This window comes from Sminthopsis crassicaudata, chromosome 2 (assembly GCF_048593235.1).
Source record: "Sminthopsis crassicaudata isolate SCR6 chromosome 2, ASM4859323v1, whole genome shotgun sequence".
Lineage (NCBI taxonomy): Eukaryota > Metazoa > Chordata > Mammalia > Dasyuromorphia > Dasyuridae > Sminthopsis > Sminthopsis crassicaudata.
The window spans coordinates 238,970,091-238,990,390 of NC_133618.1; the positions used below are offsets into that span (position 1 = coordinate 238,970,091).

General features: G+C 35.6%; 1 protein-coding gene across 12 annotated transcripts in view; it reads right to left on the reverse strand.

Annotated features, from left to right (window-relative positions):
* Positions 1 to 20,300, reverse strand: part of BCAS1 (brain enriched myelin associated protein 1) — a 92,392-nt gene that overhangs the window by 56,338 nt on the left and 15,754 nt on the right. For 9 of the 12 annotated variants that reach the window (XM_074288642.1, XM_074288636.1, XM_074288634.1 and 6 more), the window contains exons 2-3: positions 8,010 to 8,171; positions 5,036 to 5,080 (exon numbers count right to left, since the gene is read on the reverse strand). In XM_074288642.1, the coding sequence (XP_074144743.1) occupies positions 5,036 to 5,080; positions 8,010 to 8,171 (207 nt within the window). The remainder of the gene's footprint in view (positions 1 to 5,035; positions 5,081 to 8,009; positions 8,172 to 20,300) is intronic. The other 3 variants (XM_074288637.1, XM_074288635.1, XM_074288640.1) reach the window with 1 other exon arrangement.

Below are 20,300 nucleotides of genomic sequence, written 5' to 3' on the forward strand. Positions count from 1 at the left end.
TCCCAGAAGCAGGGCTGCAACTTTCAGTTAAAAAAAAGTCCTTTAAAAGACTTTGAAACAAGGTCTTAAAAAGGGTTATTATGATGGTTGTGAAACTGTGCTCATAAATGTTCCTCCTGTTAGACCACAAAGCTGCAAATGGTGCCAGAGGGAGCTATGTCCAAGTCAGTGGGGAGGAATATTGAGATATTATCATTTCTATAGATAACGCTGATATTTTAATTCTAGGACAGGAGCAGAGCCCAGAAGAGGTAGAGAGTCGTGATAGTGCATTGGATCAAAGCTTCTCATGCAAAATATGCCAACACAATACAGAGGATGGGGAAATAGAAGTATTTTGTGTGATATTGCCCTAAGCTCTTGCTTGCCATATGGCAGACATAATAGAGACAATCCACTTAGGTTTTTTTTAATAGACAAATTCAAGAATAAAAACATAGCTGTAAGTCAAAAGAACATAATTCTGAGTGCAAGAGATTATGTGAAATTTAGGGGAGGAGGATGAACATGTAGAAACCATTTATTCCTTGCTCATATCTTCAGACTTAGAAGGTAAGGATGATCAGAAAAACATAGAGGATATTTCTCTGATGGTTCTATTTTTCACTAAGGTTTCCATGAAATTTGAATCATGAATTTCCCTGGAGAGAATCTGTGATGTCAGTGGGAAAGAAGAAATTTTCTTTAGAAATCTATTATTCCAAATCATCAGTTGTTTTTTGGAGTTTGCTATATTTTCAGAGAGACTCAGTTCCCCATGGAATATGCTGTACTCTCCACACACCCTTCATTAATGTTTGGCAACTTTCCTAGGGGAAAGCTATTTAATTTTATTGAACACCTTCATTCCAAAGGGAGGAATTTTTTTTTAATCATTGGAATAACAATGGGCATATTGTGAAATATTAAAAAATCTGGCACCTCCAGTCTGCTGCCAGAAGAGTTTCACTTCTTTCAAATCTTCTTAGTGCAGTTTCTGCTGAGTTTGCTAGGCATGTTTGCACAGCCACAAAAAGAGGAAGGTCGCCACACAATGACTACAATTACTCTATTACCATTTCCATTTTAGTTGCTAATTCTCAACCTCAGATATTAAAGGATAAGAAATATCTTGTGGACAATGGAGCAATCACTTTCCCCATTATGCCTTTTAAAATGGCTTTTGGTTTGATTATAAACAAGAACTGAGTATGAGAATGTAGTGAAATATCCATCAAAAACCAGGTGAAGAGCACATGGTCTATAGCACATGGACAACTTGGCTGAAATAGCTAAGGAAACCATTCATTTCATTTTCAAAATCTAAGTATAAAGATACAGAAGAAAATAGACACACACACAATATACACACACTGAAACAATGGGAAATGGAAATATAAAGCTTTCCTCATACAAGTTTTGCTTGTAAGCTTGTGTTTACTTGGGGGTTCTAGCTAATCTTTCATCAGCAACACTAAACCTCTTGTTCCATAAATCTCCATCATTTCATTCAATAGCATACACTTATCTAAGCTAAATCTCCTTTTTCCTTCGGCTTCTCTCTCTGATTTTGGATCAATCATCTTGGCCCCATACCTACCCATTCCTTATGTCTCTGTCTAATTCTGGAACCCTATTCTATTGTGGTCAAATGAGAATTTACCCTAAAATTCTTCCTCTTACATTTCTTTCATTTGGTGATAACTGGAACCTACATCATTCCTGAAAACAGCATATCTTTTCTCTTCATCTCCTCTGGCACTGATTGCTCCTTTGCTCTGATTCACAGAAGCTAGCAACAGGAGGTCACCTGCTTCTTACTCTCCACTGAAATTCCACTGTCCTCAGCAATATTTTTTTTCTTTTGGATGTCACCTGATTTTATCACCCTCTCTTGATCCTTGTATTTGCCAATGGGGAGAAGGAATGATGAAGCTCCTCTCTCTAATCATAATCTTTGGACTCCTTTCCCTTGAACCTTTTCTTAACTCTTTTTGTATCCTTTTGTCCATTTTTTCTTCAGGACCTTTTTCTGACTTCATTTCTCTCCCTCCACAGTCTTGATTCTATAGATTGCCTTATCAATGATGTTATTGTTCTTGAATTCTTTGCTTCTTTATTCTTCTGCCTTTTCCTGCTTTCCTAGTCTCCCAACTCTGAGTAGAATTCCCTCTTTTCTTATCTATTCTTCAGACACAGAGATCTGGTAGAGGAAGTCATGAAACTGCTACAAATTTATGAGATCCAACCTCAACTGGATTCTCATTGTTGCCCAAGACTTCCTTTAGTCATTATTTATTCCTTCGTGGCTATCCCAAATCTTTCTTTAATCTCCTTAAGCCAGGACAATAGTGAATAGAACACCAGCTCTGGAGTCAGGAGGGCCTGAGTTCAAATCTAGATTCAGGTACTTGACATTAGCTGTGTGACCCTGGACAAGTTACTTGATCTTGATTGCCTTGGAACAACAATAATAATTAACAAAATTTCCCCAACCCCCCAATATCACTTTTCCTTCCCTTCTATTTGCAGACAACCTTGTCTACTATTTTAGTGAGAAGACAAAGATCATCTGTCATGTTTCTTCCTTGTTTCTCCTCCATAACTCAAAACTTCTTTATAATTTCACCCACTCTCCCTTCTTTTATTTCTCATTTCTTATATGGCTGTATTACTTTGGGACCTCCTTGATTGATTTCTCTACCATGCTCCAAGAAACTAATTCTTGGGATAATCTCTTCCTCCTCTTCATCCTACTAAATCTTGTCAGCCTGGATTTTCCACCTCATCACCAATCTCTATCTCTCTGATTAGAGAATAGGGCTTCGAAAGCCAAACCTCCATTTAAAGAGAGAGAGAGCTCAGCTCAGACATTTCATTTTTAACTTGGCTGTATTACTTTAGAAATTCTTTGATTGACTTTTCTACTTCTCTCCAGCCCTGAGCTTTTCACCTTCATTTTGTGTGTTTTCCCCTATTGGATTGTAAATTCATTAAGGGAAAGGACAGTCATTTCCTTATCTGTGCTCCCCAGCATTTAGCACAATGTCTATTATATAGTAGATGCTTAATAACTGTTTATTGATTGATTCTTTCCCCCTAATTTTAGAGTATGTGGACTATACTTGCTAAGGTTCATCCTCTCAATTTCTCCTTTGCTATCCAGGATCTTCCTCTCTGCTTATCAACTTATGTGGGGTTTCCTTATTAAAAAACAAAACAAAAAACCCTGCCTCCAATGCTGCTACCCCCTTCAAACTATCATTCTCTCTTTACTGCTGCACTTTTAGAAGGACTGGTCTTCATTTGTTGCTTACAATTCCTCACTGATAACTTAATTCCTCAACTCACTATCATCTGAGTTTAGTCCTTTTTTATTTTTGTCACAGCTGACTATCTCCTTTTAAAGATTCTTTTCTGCTTTGGCTTCCATAATTCTGCCTAATCCTGTTTCTTCTACCTCCTAGACTTAGTCAAAAATAGTCAACAAACATTTAAGCCCTTCCTATATGACCTATCCTGAGTCCTGCTTGATTTTTTTCTTAATTCCTTCTCTAGTTCTCTAATTGCCCTTCCCTTTTCCCATCCTTTGCTCTTTTCTTCTCTTTGTCATCTCTCTCTTGATATCCTCATTCATTCCCAAAGCTTTGCTCATTTCATTTATGCAAATGACTGCAAAAGTGGGCTTATATGCTTATGTGTATGTGTATACACATCTCACATGTATGCAAGCCAATCATTTCCCAAAGTTCCTTTCCCCATATTTCTATCTAGAAGACATATCTATCTGGCCATCCTGCTGGAACTTCAACATCCAGGAAGAATCATTTCTCAAATCTACTCTTTTCAGATTCCCTGTTTCTTCTTGATGGATAGATAGCACTATTCTCCTCGTCAAAACCTCTCCTTCACCCTCTAGAGTCACACAACCATAGTTTGGCACTTACCCACTGTTCCAGTTTTACTTCATACCATATCTTTTCATGAATTTAATATTCTAGGAGAATTGGACTACTAATTGATCCTAGATGTCACCCTGCATTCTCTCACCTCCATGCATTTGTATAGATGAATTTTAGAAGGATCCTCTGTCAACTTGTTACCCCATGAAATCCTTCTCTTTGAAACTTCAGTTTCCATGAAGCTTTTCCTAATTCCCACAGCTGAAAATGACCTCTTTCTCCTTAAATATGCACAAAAGATTTTGCTGGGTTCTCTTCTACCTTGTTATACATTTATATATGCACATATAGGAATTCTATACATATATACATTAAATTTTTTTCCATTAATTTATTTCTGGCAATTGATGTATGTAACCCAAACCAAGTAACAAAATTAAGCAAGAGAGAATATCAACAAAAACAAACTAAAAAACTCCACCTTGTGAATATAATTTACCATTAAAAAATCTTAGATCAATAAAGATAATTTTAGAACAGGAATTTTTAAAGGTGTTGTAGTGAAAAACTTTGTCTTTTATCAAGTAGGCATAAATAAGAATAAGGATAAGTGTTAGTTCATTCTGAAATTGACATTTATCACTGCTAAAATAATTTGAGAAAACAAGTTTTGATGTTTTTGAAATGTATACAGCTTGCACAATGAATAGTCATAGCATAGAACACTGACATTTTCCTTTAAAACTTAAATACAGAAAAGAGTGTCATTCAGCTGCTCAAATATTTGATTTTACATTAAGGTTACCATTCAGGGACTCAAGTGGGAAAATGACAACTTTGATTTCCATTCCATTATATACTCTACTTTGTAATATCTCAATGAGATAATACTTCTATAATACCCAACTACATATGCATATAACTTAAAATAAGAACCTAGAAGGAAACTTATTCACATTATTAGATATCTTTCTTTGTTATAAAGTATCTTAGGAATATATCTATATCTATAATCCTTTTGTTTCATTGCAAACTACTTGTGATCAGAGACCACAGTGCCTTGAACATAGGAAATAATCTAACAAATGTTAGTTGAATGAAAGTTATTTGAAACCTAACCACAGGCATACATATAGATGTATAAAACTACCTACCTTGTCTTCTGAATCGGTTTTCGTTTCAGCTTTATTAGAGGAAACCTTGGGAAGAGAAAAAAATAGTTGCCTTTCAGAGTTGCCTGATTTATTATAAAAAGTAAAAAAATCAGAGAAGAATCACCAGACATTATGATATTGAGATCTCTGATAAAGAGTATTATTTGAAACAAATGCACCAAAATTTATACATTCACACACAATTATAAAATGAGCTAGGGTTATAAATGTAGTAATACACATATCCTGTGTCCCTTTCAAAGTTTTTTGCTAGGAAGATGAAGAAGGTCAGGGGAATATGAGGGATGGCATTAGGAAGGGAGTAATTGCTTCCAGTAACTCAAAGGATATATCAGCTTCCCTCCCATTCTAAGGCTTCCTGTGGGTAGAAAGGGGGAAAGGAAGAATCATTTACTAGGTATCAAATATTTGTGTTAAGCACTTTAAAAATATGTCATTTGATCCTCACAATAATCCTTTGAGATAGACAATATCATTAGCCCCATTTTATAGCTGATGAAACTGAGGCAGAGAGAAAGGTTAAGAGGACTTGCCCCAGTATCTGATTTCTGAGTTTCTGATTTGAACTCAGGTCTTCTTGATTCATGGCTTATACACACACACACATACACACACACACACACACACACACACACACACACACACACACACACACCCTATAGTGTATATGCACATAAATAAACAAATAAAATAATACATATACACTCATACATATGCACATTAAATATAAGTATATAGACTTACACTATATAAATATCTGTATATACATACACACAATACACATAAGTATATAGCCTATGTATGCATGTAATATATACAAAAAATTCATATAGAAGTATTTCTGATACTTGTAATCACAAAATATGTGTAATATACTATGTCAATACACACACCTTTTCTTATATCTTATATAGATAAAATATAAGAGTCAAAGTCTCTGGACTAATGCTCAAGCTGGGTCCATTATGTGATCCCAGTAGACTATGTTTTCACAGAAGGGAGATCAAAGAAGCCAGTTCTTTATTGCAGAAAAGCATTGACATTGGGGAGTTGGGTTACCTCAACAGTTTCCCTTTGTGTCTGTATTTGTGTTCACGTGGGTTAAATATCATTTTAGAGAAAAGTCTTACCCATTGGTCTATATTACAAGCTATCTAAGGTTTCAGGCATAGAAAAAGAAAAGAATATGTATATAATGATTTTGCATCCAAGGTCAATGATGGCTGTGTCTTAGACAATATTTGTGAGCTCTTATTTGCATAAAAATAAAAAATTACAAGACCTTTGCTGCAGTAAATATAGGAGGAACAATACTTATTACAACTATAGTACCATTATTTTAAACATGTTTAAATTTTTGACTTTTGGAACACTATGGAATGAGCCTAAAGTCCATTTTGTAGAATATTTTTAATTATAGAAAATCTTTATCCTTTGAGGGTTGTTCTGATGGGAGGAAAAATAGCCAGAAATCATAGAGTGTCAAGTTTAGCAAATGAAGTGGTAGACCAAACTCATCTTACATCATTGATGTGATGAATTCCATAGCTGGAAGGCCCTTAGAATTCATTTAATTCAACCTCCTCATTTAAGAGATGAAGAAATAAGAGCCCACAAAGAGGAAGCACCTCATCTACCATCATGTCATGAGTTTGTGGTATCATTTGATTTAGAACCCAAATTTACTGATTCTCAATAAAATGCTCTTTCCATTAAGCCAAAGAACAGAATTTTAAGTAAAAATGATTTGCTACTATAAAGTAATATGATTAATTTTATTGGGGGTCTCAGAAACTGAGCTTCATTTCAAAAGAGGGACCTTGAAAATATTTTGAGTGATGCAACATTTTGGGAAGGTCAAAAGACCACAATCATTTGCATATTTAAGATTTTCTATACCTGTTAAAAACCAAGGCTTATCACCTGGCTGCTCCATAGAAAGAAAGAATCAGAGGTCCTGGGTTCAAACCATTCTTCTTTAATTTTTTTTTTTCCTGAGGCAATTGGGGTTAAGTGACTTGCCAAAATTCACAAAGCTAGGAAGTGTTAAGTGTCTGAGACCAAATTTGAACTCAGGGCTTTCTAACTTCAGGCCTGATGCTCTATCCACTGCACCACCTAGATGCCCCTCTTCTTTTACTTTTTAAATGTATCTGATCTTGGGCAAACCATATAGTTTCTCTGGGCTCAGTTTCCTCATTAGAGTAGGAGGGGGTTGGACTAGATACCAGTTAAGTGGTATAATGGTTAGAGCACAAAAGTGTTTGGTGTCAGGAAAATGTGAATTCTAATCTAACCTGAATCAGTTTCCTTGTTTATAAGAACGGGGATCATAGTAGTACCTACCTAAGATTGTTGTGAGCAGCAAATAAGATAATAATTATAAAATTATCTTATATTTTTATATAATATAAACCTATATTATATAGGCTGAGCCTATGCAGAGAGATCTAAGATAGTTCCTAGTTATGTGATCTTGGGCAAGTACGTTAACTCTACTTTAATTTCCTCATCTGTAAAATGAGTGGGCAAAGGAAATGGCAAACCATTCCAGCAACTTTGCTTAAAAAAAATCCAAATGGGGTCACAAGGAGTAGGACATGATTGAAATGACTGTGCAATAGCTCAACTTCTTATAGTCAGGGAGGGAAACTTGGGGATCTCCTGACTAAAGGTCTTTCCACTATTGGTCATATTGCTTCCAAAACCAACAAATATGGTGATAGTGGTGATGGGAGGGACAGGTAGATGTCACAGTGGATAGAGCACTGGACTTGGAGTCAGGAAGACCTGAGTTCAAATGCAACTTCAGACAATTAACATCTAACACTTACTAGCCTTGTGACCATGGGCAAGGCACTTGATCCCAATTACCTTGCAAACAAAATAAAACAAATAAAAAAAAATACTTTTTAAAAAATACAAGCTTAAGGAGAAAAAAAAAGACACTTACCAGTGTTTTAAAGAAACTCATGATGGAATTAGTATTCTCTGTTATATTTACAGTCTGAAGGTTTTCTTGCACAATTTCAGGTTTCTCTGTATCTTCAGGGTCTGAGGAATTGACACTTACTGGATTTTCCTGTCCACTCTTTTCCTTGCTGTCAACTATGTCCTAAAAGCAAGCAGAGTTTTTCACATTTGGGCTTGTTGAATGTGTACTGGAATGGCAAAATTCTATTTGTCATTTGCATCCCTTGACCCTCACAGAGCTGAATTCCAGCCATACTTATTCTGCCTACATTTATAGAACAATAAATGTCTTTACAGGATTCACTCTCCCTTCCCCCATCCTCAATTTAATATATTCAGCATTTGCTGTTGGTTGGAAGCTCATTGTTTTGAGCCACCAGAATACAACAAACACAACAGCTCAAGTTGCTTTCAAAACAAAAACTCTTTTTTGTTGATTCTGCAAAGCGGTTGTGAAGCCTGGCAGGAATAAGGTGGCAATAATCTTTGTAGCCTCTATGCCTAAATTTTTTTTGTGCCTATTCATAGACATACCTCTGATTGGCCTGCTGCAATTTCCATCCTAAGTTTTAATATTTAAAAAGGACAGAATTATATTTTTAAATGTCTCTGTGTTATAGAATCCTCAGGCTTTATCATCATTGGTAACGAAAGATGGATATGATGATGAAAACTTTTCTCTCTGACAGCTCACTTAGAAGGCTCCAGATCACATGCTTCCTTGTGTGTCAGCCCTTAGCAGAGTGCATAGTATGTTCTGGTGCCTAATAAAGGTTTGTTAAAGGAATGAATGTAGGAGAAGGATAGTTATTTATCTACCTTTCTTTGAAGTATTATCTTTCATTATAGCCTTGGGGCCACAATAAACATGACAGAAGGAATTGTAATGGGCACATAGCCAGTGTTCAGGAAATGTATTGATCAATAGGTTGGCTGGTGATTGGTGGCTTCCCAGAACCTGTGATTGCCCATGCTTTTGGTAAACTGTGGCCAGAATATGAACAAAAGGTCTAGGTTTGTCTTTTAGGAGAGGTTTGAAAGTTGAAATCCTTTCTTGAGTGTGTTTCTAGCCAGTGCAATGCATTTCATGTGGCTTATCACAAAGTAAATACCTATGGACCATTTTTATGCCATTTTCTGGCATGAAAAATATGTAGACGAATCACAGGATTAAGTGACTTGTCCAAGATCACATTACTAAAAAGTAAATGAGGCTGGATTTGAATCACAAAAAAGTCTTCCTGACTCCAGGCCCTGCATTTTATCCAGCTAATGGATGCCCTGGTTCTTATTATTATCATCCCCATTTTTATAAATAAGGAAAATGAGACTCAGAAAGGTTATATAAGTACTGAGACAGAATTCAACCCTAGGTCATTTTTTTTCCCAAGACAATTGGGGTTAAGTGACTTGCCAGGGTAGTCAGGAAGTGTTAAGTATTAGATGTCTGAAGTGTGATTTGAATTAAGATACTTCTGACTTCAATGTCAATGTTCTATTCACTGAATTATCTAGTTGCCTGCCTCTTCACTCTCTCCAGGCCATTATTTTTTTATAATAGTTTTTTACTTTCAAAATATAGGCAAAGATAGTTTTCAAAAATTCACTCTTGTAAAAGCTTGTGTTTCAATTTTTTTCTCCTTCCCTTCCCCCTACCATCTTAGAGAGTAAGTAATCCAATATATGTTAAACAAGTGCAATTCTTCTATACATATTTCAACAATTATCATGCTGCACAAGAAAAGTCAGATCAAAAAGGAAAAAAAATGAGGAAAAAAATGAGAAAAAAAGCAAGCAAACAACAAAAAAGGTGAAAATACCATGTTGTGATCCATATTCAGTCTCCACAGCCCTCTTTCTGGATACAGTTGACTCTCTCTTCATCACAAATCTACTCAGGTCATTCTTAATAACCCCAAATTCAACTTGCTAACTTTTAAGTGATGCTAGTTGTCAATGAAAGAAGACCTTCCATCCTTTTATGATGGAAACAATTCTGGATTTGGAGTCAGGAGACCTAAATTAATATTCTGGCTCTGTTTATACTTTTGTGAGGCTTTTTTCAGCTACATTTAATTCACTTTTAGTTTTTTGATTGAGTATGAAGGTCTTTGTCCAAAGCATGAGGCTCTGGGACTTTTCAACAATCTTGGATTTCTCCATTGAAAGGTGCCTTGTTTTCTAAGAAGTAATATGGTCAGCAGCCCAAGGAATAACTTATTCCAGATTTGTAGCTGCCCCTATAAGAACATTTCTGAGGTATAAAATTGTGTACTAGACAGTTTATTCATGTCACTTACAAATTCTACTCCTAAGAGACTGTTATGCACAATAATTATAATTAAAATGGTAATCTCTTGGGTGACTTCAATTATGTGGATTAGAAGGTGAGCGTTAATACAATAAATTTGCTACCTCTTTAATGCTTTTTGAGAAACAAAGGTAATTTTTGCTATAGTTTTATATCAGTGAAAAGGTAAACCTTGTTATGTATTTAGAATTTCCTAGCAGGAAGTTCTCTGACACTAAAACATTTATTATGCAACAGGAATGGTTACAAGGTAACATCTTTTCCCCAGTATTTATTTAATACATAATGCTAGAATAGACAATACAATGGTGCAATGGATAAAGCACTGGACTGGGAATCAGGAAGTTGAAGTCCAGCTTCAGACACTTATTGGTGGTGTGACCTTGGGTGAGTCACTTAACCTGTTTGCCTCAGTTTCCTCATTTGCAAAGTGAGCTGGAAAGGAAATGGCAAACCACTCCATATACACTAAATGGAATCATGAAGAGTCAGAAATGAGTAAAACGACCAAATAACAACAAATTCTAGAATCATAGGCTCATGGAGCTGGTAGAGATCTGACTTTCTATCCTCCTTTCCCCACTATCTCTTCTCTTCTCAATAAACTTCAGTGGTTCTCAGTTGATTCTAGCATCAAATATCAAATCTTCTAACTAAAACTCTTATTACCTTGTCCCCTCTTTTTTCTCTTCGTCTCCTTCATATAGGATTTGTCAACACTAGCCCTTGCTGCTACTAAAATACAACAATGCACCATCTCATCCCGTCACACTCTGTAGCTTTGAACTGGAATACTGGCGCTCCTCATCTAAACCTCCAGCCTTACTTCAAGACTCAGATCAGATTCAGTTTCTGCAAGAGTTCTTTCCTCTTCTCCCTTCCCCCAATCCCAGTGCCTTTCCTCTGAGATTATTATTCTCCTGTCTAGATCATATTTGATTCTAGTTTTTTGAGGCAAATGGGATTAAATGTCTGAGGCCAGTTTCGAACTCATAAAGATGACTTTTTCTGACTGCAGCTGGAGCTCTCTCCACTGCACCATCTTACATGTTGTCTCCCCAAACTGAACTTGAGGCAACTGAGGACAGAGACTGTATTTGTGTCTTTCTTTGTTTCCTCAAATCTTCACATAATACTTGGTATTGTCGTTTGTCCTTTGTGTTCCAGAGGACATGACATCAGGGAGATGACGCCATGACATGCAAGTGAGTTGGATTTAAGTGAAGGAGGGCTGGGCAAGGTCCCCTGTCTCACTTTCTCCTCTAGAACCATCTGAGTCTAGTGGCCAGATGGAGATCAGAACAACCGAAGATGGCCCTGGATGCAGTGGGAGACCTTGTCCTTTTTAAGCTAAAATCTTCCACAGGTCTCAATTTGACTAAGGCTGCGTTACTTGTTGACTGACTTGATGGAAAGGACTAGGGAGACTGATCATGAATCCAATCCCATATCCACTGATCCAATTCAATTAGAATAACATCTAGGTACTTATAGTGTGGTCTGCTCAGGGCTGGATACTGGGGATTAAATTATAGACAGAAAATTAGGCTCTTTCTTCCAGAAGCTTAAACAGATAAGTAAATGCAAAATAAACATGAAGTAATATGGTTGGGGATAGGGAAAAGCTAGTGACTGAGGTAACTTTAGTGTTTGCAGGATCTGTGTTTCAAGTGGTAGCATAACTTCTACCTATGGAAATTAAACCATTCCATTAATGCATTGCTGTGGCTAGAAAAAAATGAATCATTTGGCAACAACTTTCAATCCGGCTTCAGATACTTAATAGTTGTGTGACCCCTGAGTAACTTAATCTGTCTGCTTCAGTGTCCTCACATGTAAAATGGAGCTAATAATTAAATTCTAGATTAATAATAATAATAATAGATTAATTAAATAATAGAATAGCTCAAGGTTAGAGTAAGGATTTAAAAAGAGATGATGCTAATAAAATGTTTTGCAAACTTTAAACCACAATAGAAAAACTGGGTATTATTAGCTATTATTGTTCTGGGCTCTATAGCACTTAGCTAGGCTGACCTTGGGCAGCTAGGTGGCAAAGTCTGACTGGGGCCTAGAGTCAGACTTCATCTTCTTGAGTTCAAATCTTATCTTAGACACTTACTAGCTATGTGACTTGGGGAATTAAGTTAACTTTCTTTGCCTCAGTTTGTTCATCTGTAAAATGAGCTGAAGAAGGAAATGGAAAACCACTCCAATATCTTTATCAAGAAAAGTCCAAAGAGTTAGACACAACTGAACTTCATGGATACGGGCCCTTCTGTACTTAGTGAGACTGATCCTTGGATAGATCAAGTTTCATCTTGTTGCTGAAGCCTTCTTTGATTACACTCAATATTAATAATAAGAACAGGATCGGAAAGATGTCACAGTGAATAGAGCACTGACTCTGAAGTCAGGAGGACACAAGTTCAAATCAGGTCTCAGACACTTAACACTTGTTAGGTAACTCATTTAACTCCAATTGCCTCATCAAAAAAAAAAAAAAAAAAAAAGAAAGGAAAAGAAAGAAAGAAAAAAAGAAGGAAAGAAAGAAGCAATAGCTTGCAATTATATAGCACTTCCTATATTCTGAGCACTGTGATAAGTGTTTTACAATCATAATCTCATTTGATCCTTATAATAATCCTGGGAGGTAGATACTATTAATATCCTTATTTTATCGAGGCAAGTAAAAGTTATGTGACTTGATTAAGATCATGCTTCTGGGAAATGTTTGAAGATAGATTTGAACAGAGGTTTTCCTGATTCCAGGCACAGTATTTAAAAAAAAAAAAAAACAACAAACATCCATTGTACCCTTCTAATTGCCCCACAATTCCACTCTTCTTAACTGCTAAGAGAGAAATGGAAACTTGATACCTGACAAGCTACCAAAGTCTTACATGCTTAGAAATTAATATTGACTTGAACATAAGAGAAGCAGAGTAAATTATTCAGGCATATTTTGGTCAAAGATTATAAAAATGGACTGACATGGGAATAAATTGATTATATTTAAGGATTGAGATATCAGAGGGTTTATTTTTCAAATTAAAAATGAAAGAAAACTATACTTTCCACCTTCTTTTGACCAGATGAGTGATTTCATCACTATAATCTTGGTAAGGAAACTCCCTCCACTGGTGCATATCTGTAACTGCTGTGCAATTTATAATTTTCAAGAATTGCCTGGGGCCATTGAGCGGTTAAATGACTTGGCACTAGGCCAGTTTATATCAGAAATCACACTTGAATCCAAGTTTTCCTAACTCAGAGGTCAGTTTTCTATCCAGTTCTCCATGCTGCCTCTCACATTGAAAAAAAATAAATGTTATATATATATATATATATTTTTAGATATGCATAATCTTTAATGCCATTGTGATGAACAGTTCTAATAATGAATTCTATTTTAAAATAAAATCCAAGTGTTTCAAATGGAAAAAAAAAACATGGTAATTGCTTTTTAATTAATTACAATTATGAAACCTGGCTTTTTGGATCATGACGTCATTACCATAGCATCATCGGGTGGTAGTGTATCCTAATTGCACGCCAAGGGCCTAAGATTAAATAAACATCCTTTTAAATGTTCAGCATATGAACCTAAACCAACAAAGTAAAGGCTTTTACACCCCTGACACACATAGCTTTGTTAGTGGGAGTACATCCTTGCTTTTCATCCTAAGAAGAGCATGTTCTTCTTTTCATTCTATTTTTTCCTCACTTCTCATTGAACTTATTTTCTCCTTACCGATTTTATTTTTTGCTAGCCCGAGGATCTCACATGGTTTGAGCTATAGAGTCAGGGGACCTGTTGTATCTATGAAAGGAAATCTGTTTGTTTCCTTGGGCTTTTTGCTCAGTGACAGTTTTATAGCTTTCCATCTGGAAGCTGGGGAAAAGCATTCTCTAGCCTGGGAGGATTAACAATGCAAGCTTTGTAAATCCAGAGATGAATGAAGTGGGAAATTGTAATGAGTCCTCTGACATATTAAGGTAAAATATGAAGGATGACTTCAGAGGTAGGTGCATTTGTGAAACAAGCAAAAATGCCCAGATGCTATTAACACTGCCAATCATGACCCACCAAGTCAGAAGGAAAACACTTTCTCATTCTCCTAGAACTTTGAACTGTATAAATCTTTACTAAATTCCTGACATTCTTCTTTCTACATGGAGCCCTAAAGCATGTGTGTTACTATTATGCAGCTAACTGACCTTACTTATGCTTTGTGAGGTTGAAAAGTAAATATGAAAATATTCTGTTCCCTCATGCGTATTTTCATTATGTATATTCATTAGTGTACACATTAATGCGTGAATTTCAAAAATTTATATTCATTGCATGTTTAGAATATATTTCCATCTTGAAATATTTACTTTTGAGAATCTAGAACTGAAAAGAACCTCAATGATTAACATTATTTTAAAACTTCAATATTATATTAAAAACATAGCCCTCTCATTTTGTAAGGAATTGATTCCAGCAAGGCAGCACAGGTAGAAAGTAACAGAGTTGGAATTTCAGGGCAGTCAAGAAGCATGGTTTAATTGATTACTCTGTACTTGACACTATGCTAGATACTGAGGAGACAAGAATAAAACAGCTTTTGCCTTTAAAGAAGTTCTATCTTATAGAATAAAACTTAAAGTAAGTTATACTGTGTATATAATAAGTGGCACAGTGGATAGAATGCTGGGTCTAGAGGTAAGAAGAGCTGAGTTCAAAGCCTGTCTCAAATACTAATTAGCTGTATAACCTTAGAGAAGTTATTTAACCCCTATTTACCTGTTCCCTCAGTTTTCTCATCTGTAAAATGGGAATAATAATAGCATCTATGTCCCAGAGTTGTTGTGAAGATCAAAAGAAATAATAAACGTGAAGCACTTAGCACAGTGTCTGGCACAGAGTAAAGCCTAAGTAACTGTTAGATATTTATAATAGCAATTATAATTACTGTTATTTGAAACACATATACATTTGAGTAAATATAAAATAAACAGCTAGTAAATCCAAAGTAACTGGGGGGGGGATATGAACAGCTATAAATTGTATATATATATATATATATATATATATATATATATATATATATATATATGTATATATATATATATAATATTAAGAAGACCTCATGTAAAACTTGAGACTTGAGCTGGCTTCTGAAGAGAAATTTTCCAAAAAAGTGAAATTAAAAAGGAATAAATTCCATGTTTGGGGAATAAAGGCATGAGAGAGAAGATGGAATATTGCATATGAGGAGCAACAGGTATGCTAATTTGGCTGGAATGTATCATTCATGCAGGAGAGTAATTAATCATATGCTTGAAAAGGTAAAAATCCAGAAATATTTTGAATGCTAAACAGAGTTAATATATATTTTTTATATTAGAGGCAATCAGGAAGTATTAATGACTATGGACAGATCCTGTTGTTATTTTTCAGTCATGTCTGACTCTATGACCCCATTTGGGATTTTCTTGGTAGAGATAGTGGAGTCATTTGTCATTTTCTTCCTTAGCTCATTTTATAGATGAGGTAAACAGGATAAAATGACTTACAGCTAGTAAGAATTTGAGGCCAGATTTGAATTTAAGAAGATGAGTCTTCCTGACTCCAAGCTCAGCACTCTTATCAGTTGTATCATCCTACTGGTTCCCAAACAAATAGTTTGGCAGATAGTATATTATTAATACATGTTACTTCTTTCCTCTTTCCTTTCTTCCCTTTTCTTCCTTTCTCCCCTTCTTCTCCTTTTTTTCCTTCCTCTTTCCCTTTTTAATTTTTTCCCTTTTTTTCCCTCCTCTCCCTCCCTACCTCTCTTCTTTCTGTCTTATGAAATAGTTCATGCAAGAAATGATAAGATCCTGAGTGAGCACATTGAAGTACAAGTGTTTTTGATATGTTGAGTTTGAGATGGCCATCAGGGCATCCAGGTGGAAATATTTAGTAGGTGGTGATAAGGGATCAGAACTCAGGAAATGATTGAGGGTTGGATAAATAGAGTTGGAAATCAACACATTTCACCAAAAAAGTTTTTTTTTTTGTTTTGTTTTTTTTGTTTTTTGATAGGAGACCAGATATATGAAGGAATTAGATAATGAAAGAAGGCAGTATTATGATAAACCACAACATTGGGAGGATGTATGATGGCAGTGGAAAGGGAGCTGGAACTGGAATAAGAACTTGAATTTGAGTTCTAATGTTTACACTGCAATCACAAGCATGTTACTTCATTCAGAAGAATGTAAACTCCTTGAACAGTAGTCTCTCTGTCTCTTTTTTTCTTCTTCTTCCTCCTTCTCATCTTTCTCTAGAGTACAGCTCACTCTAAAGCTAAAGCAAACAAACATTCATTTAATACCTACTATGTGCCAGACATGGTGTTAAGTTCTGGGGATACAAAGAAAGGCAAAAGGTAATACTTGTTCTCAATGAATTCACAATCTCATGGCTGTGATGTGAGAATATTTGACTTTTAGTCACAAGATAAATGTTCAGAAAATAACAGAGCTTTTCATTTAAGAATCCAGGTGTTCATTCTACCAGTTTTGAGTTTTTATGTGTGAAGGAGATAACCAAGAATATTAGTTCAGAGATGACAATTTGCTACACTGAAAGGATGCTCCAATGAAATATGATTACATATAATAAGTACCATATGGTTTTTCCAATGTTTCCCTTTGTTTCCCCATAATTTACAGTTGTTATGATGGCTGCATTGCAATCTGGAGTCCAGCCTTCTTTAAGCTATATCTACACAGTTAGAGAGAAAGGGAAAACTGAGAGGATTCCTTCTTCCCTCACAAAAATGATCCGAAATGCATGAATGAGGGCAATGGACTAGATCTCAAAGGCCACTTCCATCTCTGAATCCTTTGATCTGATGTAAGTGACAGCTTTGTTCAGATTTTCTGACTGATAATAGTGTCCTGTTTCATGGGATTTCAAGCAGGAAGAGACCTAGAGATAATCATATCTAATTCAATCTCCTCATTTTACAGATGGGAAAACTGAAGTCAAGAAAGGGGAAGTGAAAAGACCACATAGTAAGTAGGAAAGACAGTATATGCACCCATATCTTCTGCCTTCAAATCTAATATTCTCTACTATATCACAGTTCCAATAATAGTAATGGAAGGTAAGGGGTCCTGTTCTCCATGTCAATTAATGTGATCACAAGATTTTAAGTGTAAGGGTAGTCTGATAAAACAATTTGAATGTGTAAAAACAGTGGACTATGTTTACCAATGGCTTTATGAGGTGTGAACCTCTTTCACTGGGTCAAGAATAAAGTCTCTTCAGGTAGGCTAGACATGCCTCTGAAATCTTGAAGAGAGTTAAAGGAATCTACAGTTGACTAGTTTAAGGATAACATTGATATAATATAGGAATGTAACCTTAGAGTTGTAAAGTCTGAGAGGTCATTTACTATTACAATGGATTTGCCAGGCAGGTAAGTAATATTCTCAATATACAGATGTGGAAACCGAGGCTCACAAAAGTTAAACAGTTTGCCCAAAACACATTGAAAGCATTCAAATGTGAGTTTGTGTTTCTTGAATGTGGTATTCTTTCCCCTAAGAAAAACAGGACTACACAAAAATACAACCTTCCTACCACTTTACATCTGTTAGACAGTTTAAAATGCAGGTCTAGAGAATGAAAGGAAAATTTCATCTCTTATCCCACGTACATATTGCAATAGGATAGGACTACCACATTGCAGAAGCCTCTAGACAATTACTCAATATTTATTTTGTTTTCCCCCCCACCATGGAAACAGGGTGATCAGCATATGGGTAAGCTTAGATCCACAAAACAAAGGAGGGGGTGGGTCAATGCTGGAAATGAAGACATTTATTTTCTAGTTTTTCCACAAAGGAAAAGTAAATTTATAAACAGAGAAAAAATACAAACTAAACAACTGTTAAAAAAAAAAAAAAAACTCCCACAAACCTGTTTATTGGTCTTGTAAGTTTTTGAAGGGTAGGGATGAAGTTTTTGTTTTGTCTACTCTGCTGTAATCCTGGGGTTTTAGAAAATATAACTAACAGTCTTAAGTGATTACTTGTCCCATTCTAACTTGGTTTTGCTCAATTCATGTCAACTTATAAATGGGCATTGTCTACTTATAGGTCATGCCAGATATTCAGATAATCTATGAATGATCTCAGCAATGTGGATTCTTCCTCTACTTATGTACACTGCAGCACTGCTTCCCCTTTCCCTCACACCTTTTCATCTTATGGGAATTTTATCCATGTCTTTCCAAAAATCCTCCATAGAAAATCTACTGCATAACAACATAAGTGTATAGATCATAGGGCATAGACAAGTTGGAAAGGACTCTAGAGGCCATTTTACTGATGAAAAAACAGGAGTCCAGAGACATCATAGAATCAGAGAGCTAGAGATGGGAAGACTTAGAGGTCATATTATCTTCTCTTTTTTGTTTTACAGATGAGGAAACTGAGGCTTAGGGTGGTTAAGTAAGTGACTTGTCCAAGTTCATCCAAGTAAATAGTGGCAGTGAAGATTCAACCCCAGATCTTATAATATCAAAGCCTTTTTCACTGTGCTTTTTATTATTTTAATAATAAACTCAGGCTTTCTATCTATGATCCACTCCACATCTGTCCTGCATTTTCCATATATACATGTTCTTTATAAAATGTCTTTTATGTCCAACTCATTTCTGGTAATATGTAGCAGCCCTTCCTACACCCACCAGATGCCCTTTCCAATACCCTGGGGTTCACCTGAATTTTTATTTTTCTGAAAATTTTTGCCATAGTGACTCACCCATGAAATAGACAAAATGTGGAAATCAGCTGTTTTCTGTTGCCTGTTATTCAGACATAAATTTTTTCAGTCAGATATTTAAAGTCTTCTACTTTAAATGTAACTCTTACCTTCTTGTCCAATCATTTAATATTATTTTCCTTTTTATAATCCCTATTCCAGTCATACTAGTCAGTAGCTAGCTTTTCTTGGTGTAGAACTCTCCAAGATTAGAATCTAGTCCCTGCCCACCTCTGCAGGTACAGAGCTTTTCATTTAAAAATCCATATTTCTTATAAAGCTAATCTAGGTGGCTGCTTCTTATAGGAATCTTTTTCTGTTCTTTTTCCCTCTTGAAATTACTTCGTGTATATTTGTACATAATTTGCTTTTACTTTCCTATGTACAAATTTCATACACTTAGGAGAATGGAAATTCCTTAAGACCGGAGGTGATTTCATTTTTGTCTTTGTATCATTAGCATTTAGCATAGATCCCCCCACACAGTCAAAATAGTGTCTATAAGAGTTGCCAGAATTTAACAGACTTTGTAAACTTTTTTATATCCAGTTGGAATGTAACATGTCTGTAATTCCTGGTGTTGGGAAGGTTGAGGCTGATGCATTGCTTGAATTCTGGAGTTCTGGGCTGCAGTATGGCTAAAGTTATTTGGATATTTACACTAAATCCAGCACCAATATGTGAGCTCTTCTGAGTAAAGGGGCACCAGGCTGTTTAAAAATCAGGCCAGACAGGAATAGGGGAGAAAGTTAAAGCTTTCTGGCCAATCAATTTTGGGATTGACCAGAAAGTGGTTACAGTACGTCCAGTTTGGGCAAGATAGAGAAATTCAGTTTCTATAACAAAAGGAACAAGCAGGATAAAATTAAATTTGCCTATTCTAGAATGATCATTAGAATCATAGCTCTAAATTAGGAAGAGCATCTCTAGATTAGAGAGCATCTAGTCTAAATTCCTCATTTTACAGCCAAGGAAACTGTTATATAGGGAGAGGGGAGAAGAAGGGGAATACATATATATTAAGTACCTACTGTGCACCAGACACTATGTTAAATGCTTTATAAATATTATCTCTTGTGATCATCATATCAACCACAATAAATAGGCACTATTATTTCCTACTTTACTGTTGAGGAAATTGAGTTAAGTGA